The 18,058-nt window shown below is 38.7% G+C and overlaps 1 protein-coding gene across 6 annotated transcripts in view; it reads right to left on the bottom strand.

The window, feature by feature from the left end:
* The window catches only part of LOC136242377 (GPI transamidase component PIG-S-like), an 89,321-nt gene that overhangs the window by 27,694 nt on the left and 43,569 nt on the right, over positions 1–18,058 (bottom strand). For all 6 annotated transcript variants that reach the window (XM_066033791.1, XM_066033792.1, XM_066033790.1 and 3 more), the window contains 7 exons: positions 17,345–17,390; positions 17,165–17,245; positions 6,693–6,760; positions 6,534–6,642; positions 1,948–2,037; positions 1,711–1,880; positions 1,551–1,610 (listed from right to left, as the gene is read on the bottom strand). In XM_066033791.1, the coding sequence (XP_065889863.1) occupies positions 1,551–1,610; positions 1,711–1,880; positions 1,948–2,037; positions 6,534–6,642; positions 6,693–6,760; positions 17,165–17,245; positions 17,345–17,390 (624 nt within the window). The remainder of the gene's footprint in view (positions 1–1,550; positions 1,611–1,710; positions 1,881–1,947; positions 2,038–6,533; positions 6,643–6,692; positions 6,761–17,164; positions 17,246–17,344; positions 17,391–18,058) is intronic.

An 18,058-nucleotide genomic window follows, 5' to 3' on the forward strand; every position in this document is an offset into this window, starting at 1 on the left:
TCAACGTACAAGCAGATCACCCTGTAGAGAGTTCAGCTACATTTCAAGCCACCCAGTAAAGAGATCAGCTGCAAATTATCCTGTGGGGATTAATTGACATGTAATAAATATATGCTCTCTTTTTATATTATGAACTCTTGATATATGCATTATATATATAATTTGTACATTTACTGATAAAATCAGAATGAGTTAAAGTATTTATAAAATCTGCTTCATCTTTATCTTTTTCCTGTGGTAAAGAAAAAATATAGGTTAAAAAGCCCCAAAGCTGGCCATAGGCCGGCTTTGGGGTATACAAATGCAAAAAGAAATGAAATCTAATCAAAAACAGCCAAGCTGTAAAAAAAGGAGTGCAGCCCTTGAAAAGGCTATGGTGAAAAAAAAAAGATGTGAAATCCAAGGTGGCGGCCAAGAAATGGCTGTGATGGTAGGTTAATGGTAAAAATTTTAATAATGACAATTCAGGTGAATTTTGTGCCAATTGACCAAGCGGCACCAAATTCACCCGAATTGTTGTTATTAAAATTTTTACCATTAACCTACCATCACAGCCATTTCTTGGCCGCCATCTTGGATTTCACATCTTTTTTCACCATAGCCTTTTCAAGGGCCGCACTCCTTTTTTTACAGCTTGGCTATTTTTGATTAGATACTATTTTACAATAATAGATGAGGCATAAAATATCCATAACTTTGTAACCTCTATAACCAATAAAAACAACAGGAAGACAAAATCTACATAATATTAACTACATACAATGCCTTGTATGCAAAATGCATTAACAAGAAGTGCTGGCCACACATTTTTAACTACTGTACCATAAGGATCAGCTCAGTATTGACCAAGCAGTGCAACTAATGATAGAGTAAGTAGTATAGTAGACTTGCACACTAGAGAAGATTGGTTACACATCATAACCACTCCTACAATTAAGCAACCAAGCATTGTTCCAGTACATAGTTCCAGGTAGCAGCTAGGAAAGCAGTGCACTGTACTGAGAAGGTTTGTAAGGGTTGAGGGATGCACTGGCATGGATATCCAATTTGTCATTTAGAATATTATGAGGCGTTGCCATTGTTGAATTAGTTTAACTAACATTTCTTTGAGATCATGAGATGAATAATGATGTGTGACCTGTCCCATTCTGAAACCTACCCTCCTATATGGCTACAGTTGCTAAGTGTTTTGTGTAACACAAGTTTTGTGTGCAAAGTGCAAACAGAGGAGGTACAAATACTCTTACTTTGTCAAGCTACCCACAATGAGTATCACTGTCAGAAGCCAAGTATACGTTGTAAACAAATATTAAAGCGCAGTACTAATTTTCTGTAGTCATGAGTTTTAATGCTTTTGTAGGTCTTTGACCATGACTACAGTAGTGACTAACCTAGAGAACATGTCCCATTCTATGTTTAATCATTGAGCCTTCACCTCCTGCATGCACATATGCAACAGATGTTAAGTGTTTTGTACACATGCCTCATATGCAAGTCCTCTACACTGAATCAGTGATACTACTTGCTCTATTAAGTAACACGTAACATACCCAGTTGAGCACACCGTGTTCTGGAACTTCTTCAATAAGAATGTCAACTGAATCTCTTTCCTGTAATTGCAATGACCACAATAACCATGTGCACAACAGGTTTTAGTTTCACCAACTACCTGTAGCTGTATGTGTGCATGCATGAATAATGACAATTTACCAGTTCTGGTAGTCCCAGGAGTTTCTTTAGTTGTGTAATGAATGTTGGCATTACACGATGCATATCCACCAGAACATCATGATGATCACTGCCATTACTACTGTCGTGATTGTACACCACTAGACCACCCCACTGGGGGCTGAATAAACTTGTATAACCATGTTGCCAATCTGTGAAGTTGATCAACCACAATGTGTCATAACAACACAGTAAAATGAATAAAAGACAATATTATACCTGGCGGATGGTACAGATACAATGGAGTCTTGTTGATGGGCGAGACATAAACAACAAAGTTGAGATTTGGTAATTGAGAAACCTGGAATCCTATTAAATTATAATATATTAAATTAAAATACATAACATAAGTACCTCTGCTTGTAACACACACACACACACACACACACACACACACACACACACACACACACACACACACACACACACACACACACACACACACACACACACACACACACACACACACACACACACACACACACACACACACACACACACACACACACACACACACACACACACACACACACACACACACACACACACACACACACACACACACACACACACACACACACACACACACACACACACACACACACACACACACACACAAAAAGCAAAACCTTCAGCTGCTATGCTAGCATAGTCACGCTTACCCAGTGAACCAGCACTGGAACACCTGTGCACTACTAATGTACTAGGAGTCAGCGCTGGCAAATCCTCTTGGGGCAAGACTAGTAACCCATAGGAGGGTGCACCATGTCCCACAGGTGAAGATGTGGGCACCCAAAGTTCCACACACGTGCACGCACACACGCACACATACATATATACACACAAAACAAAAGCAAATCCATGCACCGGATACTATACTAGCATGGTCATACCTACCCAGTGAACCAGCACTGGGATTACTTCGCACTATACAGGTGCTTTGAGTCAACCTAAGTAAAACTGTGATTAGTTTTTGATATCATACAAGACTGATAGAGTTTTTGTTTTTGAAATACACCAAACAGCTCATGAGCAAGCCCCTCTTTCTCAGTGGTTTCAGTATGGGCCACACCCTTTCAAGTAAACACTTTATATGAACGTGAACCTTCAATAAAGTGATTTTAATTCAATAAAGTGATTTCAATAAAGTGATTTCAATAAAGTATTTGTTGCTACAGTTAGACTGAAGGCAGACACACGAAGTGATGATTGGATTATTGACTCTGGTGCCAGTCGACACATGACTTTTGATATCAGTTTGCTATGCGATTATGAGAAGTTTGAGAACCCAGAATCAGTGAGGCTTGGTGATGGCTATTCAGTATCAGCTATTGGATCTGGTAAGGTCAAGGTTAACACACGGCAAAACAAAGTTGAGAGAGTTGTTTGTTGGATTACAGATGTGTTGTATGTTCCCAAGCTTGCTAATAATTTGTTTAGTGTTCATGCAGCAACCTCTAAAGGGAACACAGTACTATTTAGAAATAGAGAATGCTGCATCAGGAACAAAAATGGAAGGGTCACTGGTACTGGGTCATCCTTTGGTAAGCTCTATTTTCTTGACTGTGAGGCACATCATAATGTATCTACTGAGAAGGCTATAATTGCTGAGGATACAGCAAGCAGTAGTAAGACTGATCTGTGGCACCAGAGATTAGCTCATGTTAATCGCAAACAATTGTTTCAGCAGGTAGAGAGCTCAGAAGGTTTTGACCTACAGCCACAAGGTACTCTGGTCTTCTGTGAAGCCTGCGTTCAAGGAAAGTGCCATCGACTACCACACCATGCATTGAAGTATGGAAAGTCTACAGAGAAGCTTCAATTAGTACATACTGATATATGTGGTACAATGCAGACACAATCCTTTGGTGGGAGTTGCTACTTCATTACATTCACAGATGATTATTCTCGTTATTGTAGAACATACTTCTTAAGGTGAACGTCAGATGCTTTTGAAAGGTTCAAAGAGTTTAAGGCTTCGGTGGAAACTGAGTCTGGAATGAAGATAAAGGCTTTAAGAGCCGATAGAGGTGGTGAATATCTGTCAGATTATATCCAATCTTTCTTGGAAAAATCTGGAATTCGACCAGAATTCACAGCAGCCTACTCACCCCAGCAAAATGGAGTATCAGAACATTTAAATTGCACACTAGTAGAAGCCACTAGATCAATGCTCACCCATGCAGGTTTGAGCAATGCCTATTGGGCTGAGGCAGTTGCAACTGCTACATACCTTCGTAATTGTATGGTGTCAATAGCCCTAAAGGTTGGAGAAACTCCTTACTTGTTGTGGTATGGTGAGAAACCAAACTTGAAGCATATTAGAATGTTTGGCTGCATGGTATATGTTCATATTTCACATCGCCAGAAGCTACTGTAGATAAGAAGGCTCAGAAGTTAAGGTTCATTGGCTACACTGAGACTGCTAGCAATTACAAAGTCTGGGATGAAGAAAAGCGGAAGTGCTACATTCGTCATGATGTGGTTTTCAATGAGAACGATTTTGGAAAGAGCACAAATGCTAGCGAGTTAGAGCTGGAGAATGCAGATGAAGTAGTTGCAGATATTCCAGTAGAATCCGAGAAGGAAGAGAGCGAACAAGAAGGAAGTGAGAAGCCAGAGCAATTGAGATGATCTGAAAGGGTGAGGAGACCACCTGTTCGTTACGGTATTGATGAATACATTAACACTGCTAATGTAACTAGTCGACATGTAGCTTACCAGGCAGTACGAATTGAAGAGCCAACTACTATCAATAATGCCCTTAACGGTGAGTATTCTAAAGAATGGAAAGCTGCAGTTGATCTTGAGTATGGTGCCTTGATGGAAAACCAAACTTGGAGTTTAGTTGAGCCACCCAAAGAGTGTAATGTTGTCGGATGTAAATGGGTATTCTGAGTGAAGTATGATGGTAATGGTAATGTGAAGTGTTTCAAAGGCAGACTTGTTGCTCAAGGGTTTTCGCAAAGGCATGGAGTCGATTACAGAGAAGTGTTTTCTCCTGTTGCACATTTATCTTCAATCCGAGTCCTTCTAGCGTTCGCAGCTGAGAATAAGTTACAGATTTACCAGATGGATGTTGTTAGTGCCTTCTTAAATGGTGAACTAAGGAGGAAATCTACAGGTATATGAGGCAACCCCCAGGATATGAGCTAAAGGGAAAGGAGGAGTTGGTGTGCAAACTAAGGAAATCCATTTATGGTTTGAAACAATCTCCACGCTGCTGGAATGAGAAGCTCTGTAATCACCTGAAATCTCTTGGGTTCAAAAAGAGTGGAGTAGATTCATGTGTTTTTATTCAAAGTGGAGGAAAAGGTATGAAGATAATAGCTGTCTATGTTGACGATTTGATTCTCATTGCAAAAACCCTAGCTGAAATTGAGCAGATGAAAGAGGGATTGTCTGAAACCTTTAAGATGAAGGACATGGGTCAACTCCGTTATTGCCCAGGCATCAATTTTTGAAGTTACCGAACAAGTCATTTCTCTGTGTCAGAAGCAGTACCTAATAAAATTATTAGAAAAGTACAGGCTCTCAGAAGCAAATACCGTGGCTCCACCAATGGATCCTAGTGTTAAACTACTAAAGGATGATGGCTATAGCAAGAAAGTTGATCCAATTCAATATCAATCTATGGTAGGCAGCTTGTTACATGCAGCAAAAGCTACACGTCCTGATAAAGCACATGCTGTTGGAAAAGTGTCAAAGTTTTGTGCTGCACCAACACAAGCACACCTAACTGAAGGCAAAAGAATCTTCCGGTATATCAAAGGTACTATTGATCTGAAGTTGCAATACAAACCAGCTAATGAAAAGCTATTAGGATACTCTGATGCTGATTGGGCAAACGATTTGAATGACAGGCACTCAACAACTGGTAATGTTTTCACAATGTCAGGAGGAGCTATTAGTTGGTTAAACCAAAAACAAGCAACGGTCGCCTTATCTACTGCTGAAGCAGAATACATTGCCTTGGGTTCTGCTACTCAAGAAGCCATATGGTTGAAACAGCTTTTGGCTGATCTGAACACTGCTCCAAAGAAAATCGAGATACTAGAAGATAATCAGAGTGCAATTGCAATGGCCAATAACTCAGCAGGACACAAGAGGACAAAGCATATTGATATCAAACATCATTTCATTAGAGAAGCAGTACAGATTGGAACGATTACTTTGTCTTACTGTCCAACAGCAAACATGCTTGCTGATGTATTTACCAAACAGTTACCGAAAACTCAGTTTGTGAATTTAAGAAGAAGATTGGGACTGAACTAAACAATTACTAAATCGAGGAGGAGTGTTGTAATGAACGATTATGTAATTGTATTATTTATAGTGTAATTAATTAATAAACGTAGTTATAACGTTGTATATAAGACCCAGGAATTTCTAGAACAATCTTTATCTGTACCTAAAAATTGTGCTTGTACAGATTTTATTCTTACTTTTAATAAATCAGTTCTGACAGTGAAGTTGTTGCTGTGGCACTCCTGCAGTGTTGTATTTCAACAGAATTAAACGGATTCGTCAAATTTTTTGACGTCAAAATTTCCTTGTGTACGGTAGGTGGTGGAGAGACACACAGACACATACAAAGGAGCCAAATGTGTGCCCTTACAATAAAACTTTCATTAGCCAAACTTTGTTCAAAATTTGGTACGTAAACTACTGTACTAGACTACTCTACTTGTTGGCACCTCTGCTGCAAGAATTGCTCCATTCAAATAAGGGAGTAAATAGGTGCCATTTACAAATAATAGTAATTTAAGCTACGCATGATGTAAATACCCATTGATAAGACATACCCATTCGAGATTCCAGTATACTAAGAGCTTGTGGTAAATTCTCTGCTGAAATTGTATATAAACCATTACGCTTAACTGGGTTTAACTCAAGGTCAGTATAATAGAGAACCTGTAAGGGCACATGAGTAGGCAGCGTAAACAAACAGTGTTACAACAGACCTGTGATTCAATGTAAAAGCTGCAAAGATATCTAATCCCTCGATGGGCCATAAATGGTCTTAGCCATCCTGTAAGGTACAATGTATACGGCTGTTCATCAACAACGCATAATCAGTAAGTTAAATTTCATTTACAACAAGGATACAGCCCTTGCCATGGGCAATCATATACATATATATAACAAAAGCCAAAGACAGTATCATTTTGTAGTATTGTTTTTTGGCCATTTCGATGTTGTTGTTGTTTGTAAATGTCCTTAGATGAGGTATCAAAATGATTTGTTAGCCACTGTATGGTAGTACTGTTTAAGTTATTGCCCAATAATGAATGACACCTGCCAAAAAGCCACCTCAAAAACCACTTTAGTAGAAATATCTTGAGGGGGCAATAGGTACTTTTACGGAAGAGTTTAATGTGTATAAAGTCAAATATAGAGTTAAACCTACAAGTACAAAGAAAAAGTTGGAATTTTCAACTAGAGTAGGGACCATAGCACATCGATAAAAAGTACTGAAACAAGCTGTCCCTACTCTAGTTGAAAATTACAAATTTTCTGTGTACCTGTTTGTTAACTTTTTTTGTAAATATTATCATGACTGGTGAACCCACACATACCGCATCTGAAATGGTGTCGCGCACCCCAGCTATATCAATTATCGTCTGAAAAACGAAGTATCCATTACATTCAACCCGTTACACAGCGTTTCAGATCAAGAACTGTTCAAAAAACACCTCTGCATTCCATGCATAGTGAAAGAAAGAAGTGCTGCAAAGCACCCCAGTTATATCAATTACATGTATCATCTGAAAAGTAAAGTATCCATTATGCTTCGTTGTTGCTCAACCTGTTACACAGCAGTACGAATCGAGAACTGTTCGAAAAGTACCTCTGCATTCAAAACAGCCACTATGAAAAATACGTACGATTTCCGTTACGAAGGAAAGCCACCACGTGCTATTGCCAAATTGACACTTTTCGCTGTCAGCAAGGATGAATGACACACAAAGGAGGACACTGGTAAGTCCATGAAGCAGACATGGGGCCAAGTTCATTTGAAAGTACTTAAGTAAAGTACAAGTACTTTTGAATTTTCCAAGTACAAGTACTTTTGAATTTTCCAAGTACAAGTACAAGTACTCCAGCAATAACCAAGAGAGTACTTAAGTAAAGTACAAGTACATGATGGAATACTAAAGTAAAGTACAAGTACATTTTGCTGTAGAAAAATATATACTGTATTCAGTGTATATTGTGGTATGTAAGTGTACCTAGTGGGGTTGGTACTTTCAGGTTTTTGTCAACCATTTAATCTCTTAAACACCTAAAATGCACTAACTTAAGAAGCAGAACTGTTTCTGTTTGCCAGAATGCTATGTCATCATTAATCGTGGCTACATGATACATAGTAAGGTTAGGGAAGGCACTAGAAGAATTGTACACTGTACCTTCATGCAATTTTGTTAAGTACCCACTGTGTACAAACTACGTACAATGTTTGCAGTACTTACAAGTACGTAAGTACTCAAGTACATACAAGTACTTAGCAAAGTACTTGAGTATAAGTACCAGTACATTGGGGGAAATTAAGAAAGTATTTAAGTAAAGTACAAGTACTTTCAAATCTGTACTTAAGTGTACTTAAGTATAAGTACTCATGTACTTGGCCCCATGTCTGTAATGAAGAATGCACTGTACGTGCAGCGGTATGCCAAAAGGCCCTCTCGGGCAGAAGCAACGTCGAACAGTGAAAAATCAAACCCGTAGCCTTAGCCGTTATCGAGTTACGCTTGTCTGAAGGCATCAGGCATCAGTCAGTCAGTCAATCAGTCAGTCAGTCAATCAGGCAGTCAGTCAATCAGTCAGGCAGTCAATCAGTCAGGCAGTCAGTCATCAATCAGGCAGTCAGTCAATCAGTCAGGCAGTCAGTCAGTCAATCAGTCAGGCAGTCAGTCATCAGTCAGGCAGTCAGTCAGTAGAAAATTCCGTTAAATAAATTATTTTTAAAAATTTTGTAGCAACTTGTTGAAAGTGTTTTGGGTCGATCTGATAGCTTGTTTGGGCTTAGTTTTACCTAGCCAGTACTGCCTCATTATCATCAGAGAAAATTGAGGCTGGGTTTTGGGTGACGTTATATTTTGGACCATGCCTACTCCTTTGTGGTCCCTACTATTATATACAGTACTATTGTGCTGTATGATTAAAGAAAAAACCATATATATACCACACCTGTGGTTGAGATCAAAAGCACCGCGCTGTAGTATATAACTGATATACTGCAGCAAACTGTATAACTGATATACCACGCTTTATGGCTATGCTTACCATATATGGTGTAACTCACACATTCTGCGAAATCCTTATCTAAACGGTATCTAATAACAAGCGCTTAAATAAACCAATGATTATTCACCTGAGCAATTTTTGCTGAACTCTTGTTTCCTTCACTAACTTCAATAATCATGAGTAGATGGGCGTGGAACCACTACGGAATCTAAAACGCCTGATCCATCAAGGATTTAACAGGTGCTGTTTCACTATACCTAGCTATCTATAATTGTTTCATCTACTGGGGTGTAGAATATCAAGACACACGGTAGTGTGTCGTGCGGCCCAAGAAGCTGGCACGCAACACCCGTGAGTATATTTACAGGAAGAAAGAAAACGCAATTTTTGCACCTCCGTAGCTCTGTGCTGCCTTGATGAAACAAGACGATTTTTGCTGTGGACACTCCCTCCACATTCAGCACTCCACATTCCAAATTATAGCGAAATCGCTTCATGCGTTCAAGAGATATGCGACTTCAAAAATTGGCTTAGTTTCTTCATTTTTTTTCCTCTTATTTTTCTTCCTATTTTCGCACACTTACAAAAACTGCTATAAAATGCAAACGCCACATCCGATTGCCTTGAAATTTGGCACACAGAAGAGGGGTATAAAGGCGCATCTCTGTACCAACTTTGGCCAGGATACGATAAACAGGAAAAGAGTTATGATCGATTATTCATGAAAAACAACACCAATAAGTTGTCACGCCTACAGCGTAAACCACGTATGGGAAGAAGCTGAAAATTGGTGGGTGAATAGGTTAACTATTGAACCTCAAACCTTTTGTGGTTTGAAAGAAATCGAGCTAAAAACCAGAAAGATACAACAACAAAACCAACAGTGTGTAACAATTATGCAATCGAGATTAGCTAATAATAAACGACTACTTCTCACGCCTACCAGATAAACCGCTTGGGATAATGCTTTGAAAATCGCTGCATAGATGGAGTAACCATCTTAGAAAGGCTCTTCAATGGTGTAAAAGAATCAGACTTAAAGCCACGGAATTATAACACGAAATCCAATATGGTGATGCAAGTACGAGGTCGAGATACTCTAATAGAGCAGTCATCCTAATAGAGCAGTCACCCTGAACAGAATTCAAGAGATCAGCTAGAAACAAGTAACCTGGATAGAGATCAGCTACAAACAAGTCACCCTGTAGAGAGATCAGCTACAAACAATTCACCCTGTAGAGAGATCAGCTAGAAGAAATTACCTTGTGGGGAAGTTCATGCAACTGTGGAAAGAGATAGTTCAGCTAGAAGAAATCACCTTGTAGAATTCAGCTACAAAGAAACCACCATGTAGAGAGTTCAGCTGCAAACAAATCACCTGTAGAGAGTTCAGCTACAATCAAATCTCCCTGTAGAGAGATCAGCCAGAAGAAGTTTCCTTGTAGAGAGTTCAGCTACAAACAAATCATCCTGTAGAGAGATCAGTCACCTTGCAGAGAGTTCAGTTACAAAGAAACCATCATGTAGAAAGTTCAGCTACAAACTAGTGACGTCGTAGAGACATCAGCTATAAGAAGTTACCTTATAGAGAGTTCAGCTACAGAGAAACCATCATGTAGAGAGTTCAGCTGCAAACAAAACAGCAGTAGAGAGTTCAGCTACAAACAAATCTCCCTGTAGAGAGATCAGCTAGAAGGAGTCACCTTGTAGAGAGTTCAGCTACAAAGAAACAACCATGTAGACAATTCAGCTACAAACTAGTGACCTTGTAGAGACATCAACTAAAAAGAAATTACCTTGTAGAGAGTTCAGCTACAAAGAAACCACCATGTAGAGAGTTCAGCTGCAAATAAAAACACCTGTAGAGAGTTCAGCTACAAACAAATCACCCTGTAGAAAGATCAGCTAGAAGAAGTTACCTTGTAGAGAGTTCAGCTACAAAGAAACCACCATGTAGAGAGTTCAGCTGCAAATAAAAACACCTGTAGAGAGTTCAGCTACAAACAAATCACCCTGTAGAAAGATCAGCTAGAAGAAGTTACCTTGTGGAGAGTTCAGCTACAAAGAAACCATCATGTAGAGAGTTCAGCTACAAACAAATTACCTATAATTACCTATAGAGAGTTCAGCTACAAACAAACCTCCCTGTAGAGATAGCTAGAACAAGTTACCATGTAGAGAGTTCAGCTACAAACAGATCACCCTCTAGAAAGATCAGCCAAAAGAAGTCACCTTGTAGAGAGTTCGGTTACAAAGAAACCACCATATAGAGAGTTCAGCTACAAACTAGTGACCTTGTAGAGACATCAGTTACCTTGTAGAGAGTTCTGCTACAAAGAAACCATCATGTAGAGAGTTCAGCTGCAAACAAATCACCTGTAGAGAGTTCAGCTACAAACAAATCTCCCTGTAGAGAGATCAGCTAGAAGAAGTTTCCTTGTAGAGAATTCAGCTACAAAACAAATCACCCTCTAGAAAGATCAGCTAGAAGAAGTCACCTTGTAGAGAGTTCAGTTACAAAGAAACCATAATGTAGAGAGTTCAGCTGCAAACAAATCTCCCTGTAAAAAGATCAGCTAGAAGAAGTCACCTTGTAGAGAGTTCAGCTACAAAGAAACCCATTCTGTAAAGAGCTCAGCTGCTAACAAATTACCTGCACAGAATTCAGCTACAAACAAATCACCCTGTAGAGAGATCAGCTAGAAGAAGTTACCTTGTAGATAGTTCAGCTACAAACAAAAAACACTGTAGAGAGATCAGCTAGAAGAAGTTACCTTGTAGATTGTTCAGCTACTAACAATTCACCCTGTAGAGAGAGCAGCAAGAAGAAGTCACCTTGTAGAGTGTTCAGTTACAAAGAAACCACCATGGAGAGTTCTGTAATAAATATATGTATTATATATATAATTTGCACATTTACTGATAAAATCAGAAATATTTAAAGTACATCTGCTTCATCTTTTCTTCTTCCTGTGGTAAAGAAAAAAAACGACAGGTTAAAAAAGTTCCAAAGCCGGCCATAGGCCGGCTTTGGGGTATACAAATACAAAAAGAAATGAAATCTAATCCAAAACAGCCAAGCTGTAAAAAAACAGTGCGGCCCTCATAAAGGATATAGTGCAAAAAGATGTGAAATCCAAGGTGGCGGCCAAGAAATGGCTGTGATGGTAGGTTAATGGTAAAAATTTTAACAACAGCAATTTAGTTGAATTTTTTTGCCAAGACGAAGCGGCACAAAAATTCACCTGAATTGTTGATATTAAAATTTTTACCATTAACCTACCATCACAGCCATTTCTTGGCCGCTACCTTGGATTTCACATCTTTTTTTACTATAGCTTTTATGAGGGCCGCACTGTTTTTTTTTACAACTTGGCTGTTTTAGATTAGACAATAGTTATAACACAATTACTCGGGATAAGATAAAAATATATGCATGAGCGCATTTTTGTCATATCCCTTGTAAGCGTGTTATAACTATAAAATATACCACTTTCACACCTCACTTCAAAGGGAAGAGAAGGTGTATAAGTGGCATAATAGCACTGCTATCAGTGCTCAGGAATGCATTAACGAGAAATGGAGGTATATCAAACAATGCAGTCGTACTGTTTATGTAGGGATCTCCCAAAAATGACGTGTACCAACTGAAATTTCACCTTTAAAAATCATCCTAGAGACATCTTATGCCACGAAAATCAAGTTTACGGAATAATATTAGCCCATCTAACATGAAATACAGCATTAAACAAAAGAAAACACTTACTGGTGACTGGATATAGAATTTTAAAAAATCCTCCAAAACTTGAAATTTCGTCTCACTCACTCACTTACTGACCACAGTCGCAAGCCTAGAGCCCGCGCACGCTCACCATTTTACGCCACAACAACAAACTAACCAGTGGGATGTGCCTTTTGGGATTCCGGCGAGTGAACACCCTGTGCACCTTGTCTTTCCTTTTATCTTCAATCAGGTTGGTCGTCTTCTTCTTCAAGCACCGAAAACATACCTAGGCGTTAATTTTCCGTATCAAAACTTTTCTGTAGACACTACAAAATTATTTTAGAAAGCGCTTATGTTGCTGAAAGAGTGAGGCACTTAAAATTTCAAGTGTTGCACGTGAAACATTAAGGTTGCTGAGTTGTCACTTTGACTTTTGCCAATGCCTGGACTGCAATCGACGAGAGATTTCTTACTTAATAGACACACTGATACTCGATGGCTTGTTCCTCTGAACACAAGGACGGCAAGATCAGTGAGTGATTGGATAGTACTCGAGTGGAAATTGTATTACAGTGTACTTCATCCTGTTAATCGAGAGATTCGAGACTAAGCTCCAGACAACTGAAAGGGTCTGTTCGTTCGAACAACTTTCGACCCGGGTGAATAGAACATGGACCATCGTCTACAGGTCATAGATCTGAGCGCCACTGTTACTATGATCAAAGGAGGTAAGCTATGCACGCTACTACGGGCCTATGTGCTTCCAATTTTGGCATAGTACAGTACGTACTGTACTTTAATAAGCTGTACAGGAACTTAATAGCTAATTCACAAGTTACACTATAACTAGCTGTGTAACTAACTGTGCTACAACCAAAAAAAACTAAACAAACTAGTATTTTAAGTAGGGATCTATGCAATAAACAGTAGTGAAACAAGAGATGAATGATGGTGTTACAGCATAGCTCAATGGGAAAATCCCTACTATGGCATATTAGCATTTTGCTCAATGCCAAAGTAGGGACTTTCCCATCGAGCTATGCTGTAATACCATCCTTCATCTCACTTTTTATTGCATAGATTCCTACATCATTTTTAAATTAACAAATCTTTAAGTTATATCCCTAGGAGGGATATAACTTGTATATACTACCTCCTATTCTGATTAATGCATTCCAAGCATTCTCAGAAATTATCTGATTTCTTTGATGAAACTGTGTGATCTCCTCTACTTTAATATAGTGACACTTCACAGGATCAATAGTGGGTTTTAGTTTTGTAAAGTGAGCCAAAGCATAGATCATGAACTTATGGAAGAAGATAGTTCGTTGTTTTACTGAATGAAGAAGGTCACAGTTTAGTTTATATTGCTGTTTTGATTGTAATGACGTAGCGATGTCCAGATACTGGGCGTAGCGCTTAATTGATTTGGCCATTAGTGTTAGCTAACACATTCACTACTTTAGTTTATTTATGGCTAGTAAAGTAAATACACTCGAATCATCTTCATATTGCTGTTTTGACACCTGGCACGATGTACCAAAAATTATGCAATGGACCATACCCAAATCGCCATGTTTTTGTACCAGACTGTTTGATATCGCAAGTTGAATTCCTCGCTAAATTCATGCAAAGACTTATTTCATTAATACGTAAGTAAAACATATTCTAGTGATAGAATAAAATATGTAGGTAAGTTATTAGGCATTAAAAGATCTGCAATGCCTCCCAACAGGGCAGTTTCGAGGAAAGAGAAATGCATAAAGATGGATTAGGCCAGATTATGGGCTATTCACTGCTTAAAACTTGCTAAAGCAAGGAGAAACTTACAGTACAGGTCTTCATCAAGCACCACAGCATCATACAGCCACATACTGCCATCCCCAAGTTAGCCAGAGCTCCATCAAAATCGCTCATGTGCTGGGATCGCCACTCTGTGTGAAAAAGCAGCCAGCAAAATAAGACTGCTAAACTTTAACTGATGGTTGATTTCGACAATAAAATGTAACTCTAGTAAAATTCACCACTAAGAGTCTTCTTTTGCTGGTGTTTTATCACAGTTTGGTAGTACGCCATCACCGGTCTCATGCCTTTCAGGAGCTCTGGCTTAATCCTGGGATAGCTGGATGTGGCTGCACCCTGCTGTGGTGCTGGATAAAGACCTATACTATAAATTTCCTGTAGTTTTAACCACCTTTGGGCGGTGAATAGGTTGTAATTTGGCCTAATCTATCTTTACGCATTTCTCTTTTCTACAAAACTGCCCTGTTGGAGGCAGTATAGATCTTTTAATTCCTAATAACTCACCTACATATTTTATTCTATCACTGGCATCTACTTTACCTACGTATTAATAAAATAAGTCTTGACATGAATTTAGCGAGGTATTCAACTTGCAACATAAAACAGTCTGGTACAAAAACATGGCGATTTGGGTGTGGTCCATTGTGTAATTTTTGGTTACCATGGTTTTGAAACTGCTCTATAGCACTGTAAACATATTCACTGCTTAAGTTTATTCATGGCTAGTATAGTAAGTATTTTTTATAGTGCAAGCTGTTCAGCTCGCATTTGAGCTTCCTGTGTTTAATTGCATACTACAATCAGTCCAAGCGATCTGCATGCTCATGTCGATACAGTTACGTTCAGCCTCTCAGCAGCACTTTGTCGTTGCTCTTACGATGTTATCCACAATCTATATAAATAGAATTGTGAAGCATTCCTGCAGTTTCCCACACTGACCCAAGAGGAATATGTTAGTTGTAACATGGGCACTTGTGATTTGCCTGAAATATATGCACTCGGGCCCATGTTACAACTACTACATATATAACAAGCTCTAATATTGAACTAACCGGTCTGCCAGCTGCCTGCCTGAACACAGTTGCAAGGGTAAAGTGATACATCATATGACCATCATTTTTAGCCACATGTGATTCAAAAAAGTGCTTGCTCTCTGCAGCTGGCCTTTCCTTATATCCTTAACCGTGCTGGTCGTCTTCCTCTTCATGCTAGGATCTGTATCAAGGCATTAATTTTCTGTATCGATATTTTCTGTATTAAGACACCAAAAAAATTTTAAAGCACTTACACTGCAACACTGGTTAGCTAGACACTTTACCTGCATAATAGGAGTACAAACTAGCTAGACCAACAACACTCGAGCAACCCACCCCTCTAAGACCAATAATAATAATAATACATGCCTCTTACTGTACTAATAGCGATTGGCCATTAAATACACACTTCTTATTGGTAGCATGGTGAAAAAACAAGGCATGGCATGACCACATGTATGCCCCCAACCAGCGCATATAGTCCAGTTGACTGAGACCGGTTCAATAAAACAGTCACCTAATATAAAAGCCATGCTCAATTTGTAATAAATCAGTCACATGTGCTCATAGCTACAGCTATAACAAAAGATCTAATCAAACTAGTACAAGAAAATTGAAGTAGGGATCTAAGCGATAAAAAGTAAGTAGTAAAACAAGAGATATTACAGCATACTGTAGCTCTAATCATACACTGGCATTGAACAAAGCCAATGTAGGGATTCTCCCACAGAGCTATGCTGTAATATCATTCATCTCTTGAACTCACTAGTGATTATTATTATTTACACCCTTATTTCATTTTCTAAATTAATATACCACTATATCCTCATATATATCTGGTGACATTCTTCCTTTGATGCAGTATATAGGAGTTCAGTAAAGCTAAAAGAACAAATCAAGAAAATTTATATCACCTCTGACGTGAAAATTTAATCCCTACCATAAAGTCGGGTTGTTAAGTACATGTGCTTACAATTTTCGGAGAAAACTTTTTGCAAAAATCATACTATCTGTTAGGCGCATATGCCTAATAAATAATTGTGGAGAGTGTAACACGGAATCACCACGTTGTGAGAGTAGTTAATAGTCGCCAAGCCATTGTGTGAGAATACTTGACTCCATTTCTGGGTGAAATCCTTCGTGATAAACAAGATTATCACTATCCAGATGGCTGATTTGCTGTATACATAGCAAAGGGAGACTTCATGGAAGACGTAAGCGCTTCAGGAGACATTAATTTTTCAGTACTCTCAGCTTTTCTTGCTGTGCATAGCTTTATCGTTGCATTTACCATGTGCGCTTATCATCCATGGTTAATTACAAGAAATGTGTATGCACTTAACAAATAATATGCGCATAACAGATACATGCACTTAACAACCCAACTCTACGGTACTTTATCCATGTAATTAAAAAGGATTAAATTTGCACTTTAGGAGATGGAGATCCCTAGTTATAGCGTAATCCTTACATTTATAGATTTAATATAAGACAGAGGGATAAACGTTAACGCTACAATAAACAACAACAACATTGTACTAAGGGCATAACGGAAATCTTTCATGGTGGAAACCTTTTGTAGTTTGCCTACAGTTGAAAAATAAAAGTAAGAATGTACATTTATTACCATCAATGGCATCCTCAATATTCCAATGGGAAGAGAGGATATAAGGATCAGTGTTAAGTAAAGTGAAAGACAGTTGAACACCTAAAATGATATACAATAAAAATAATAAAAAATACGGTCACCACATTAATTTTGGTATCCATACTCTACCACTAAACGTAAGGCACACAATGTACACACCTGCAGAAGGTCTTAACTGTCTCATCCTATCAACATTTACTGTCTCCTACAGGTACATACCACACCACACCACACCATAACTATATACAGTAGTATCTACTATACACAGTTACTAGAATTAGGTATATAACTTTATATGTAACACTTTCACACCTCAGATCAAAGGAGCCATCCGGGCTACATTTCGTATGTAGCCAGGCTAGCCGGACTACATACGAAATGTAGTAGGGCTACAACGGGGCAGTGATTGTATAGATGTTGATGCCGAAATCGATTGTGGGGATCGACTAATACTCACATAATTTGGATGCACGACTTGGATTTCACCATGAAAACCACTCAGACCGAGAGCGTTTTGGTATCCTCGCCATCCTACTGTACGAGCTGAAAAACGTTGGACTAAGGTGAAAACTAGTGCTATAGCTTATTCATTGATCGTTTCCACACATTTTCGAATATGGACACGCCCCCATCACAAAGCTACCACTCTGCACGGAGTAACCACTCTACAAGCAAGCTTACCTGTCTAGGCCTTTAGTGAACTGTGTAGTTTTTCCATAAACAATTCAATAGTACTGATTAAAACATTAAACTCACATAACTGAAATTCTCTGTGGTATCTCTAGGATATGTCATTTATCATAACCGAACGTACTAGCTACTGATCCATAATCGAAAATTTTAGGTATGCATATAATACAGCCAGTGGCTGCA

The sequence above is a fragment of the Dysidea avara genome, chromosome 13 (genome assembly GCF_963678975.1).
Source record: "Dysidea avara chromosome 13, odDysAvar1.4, whole genome shotgun sequence".
NCBI lineage: Eukaryota > Metazoa > Porifera > Demospongiae > Dictyoceratida > Dysideidae > Dysidea > Dysidea avara.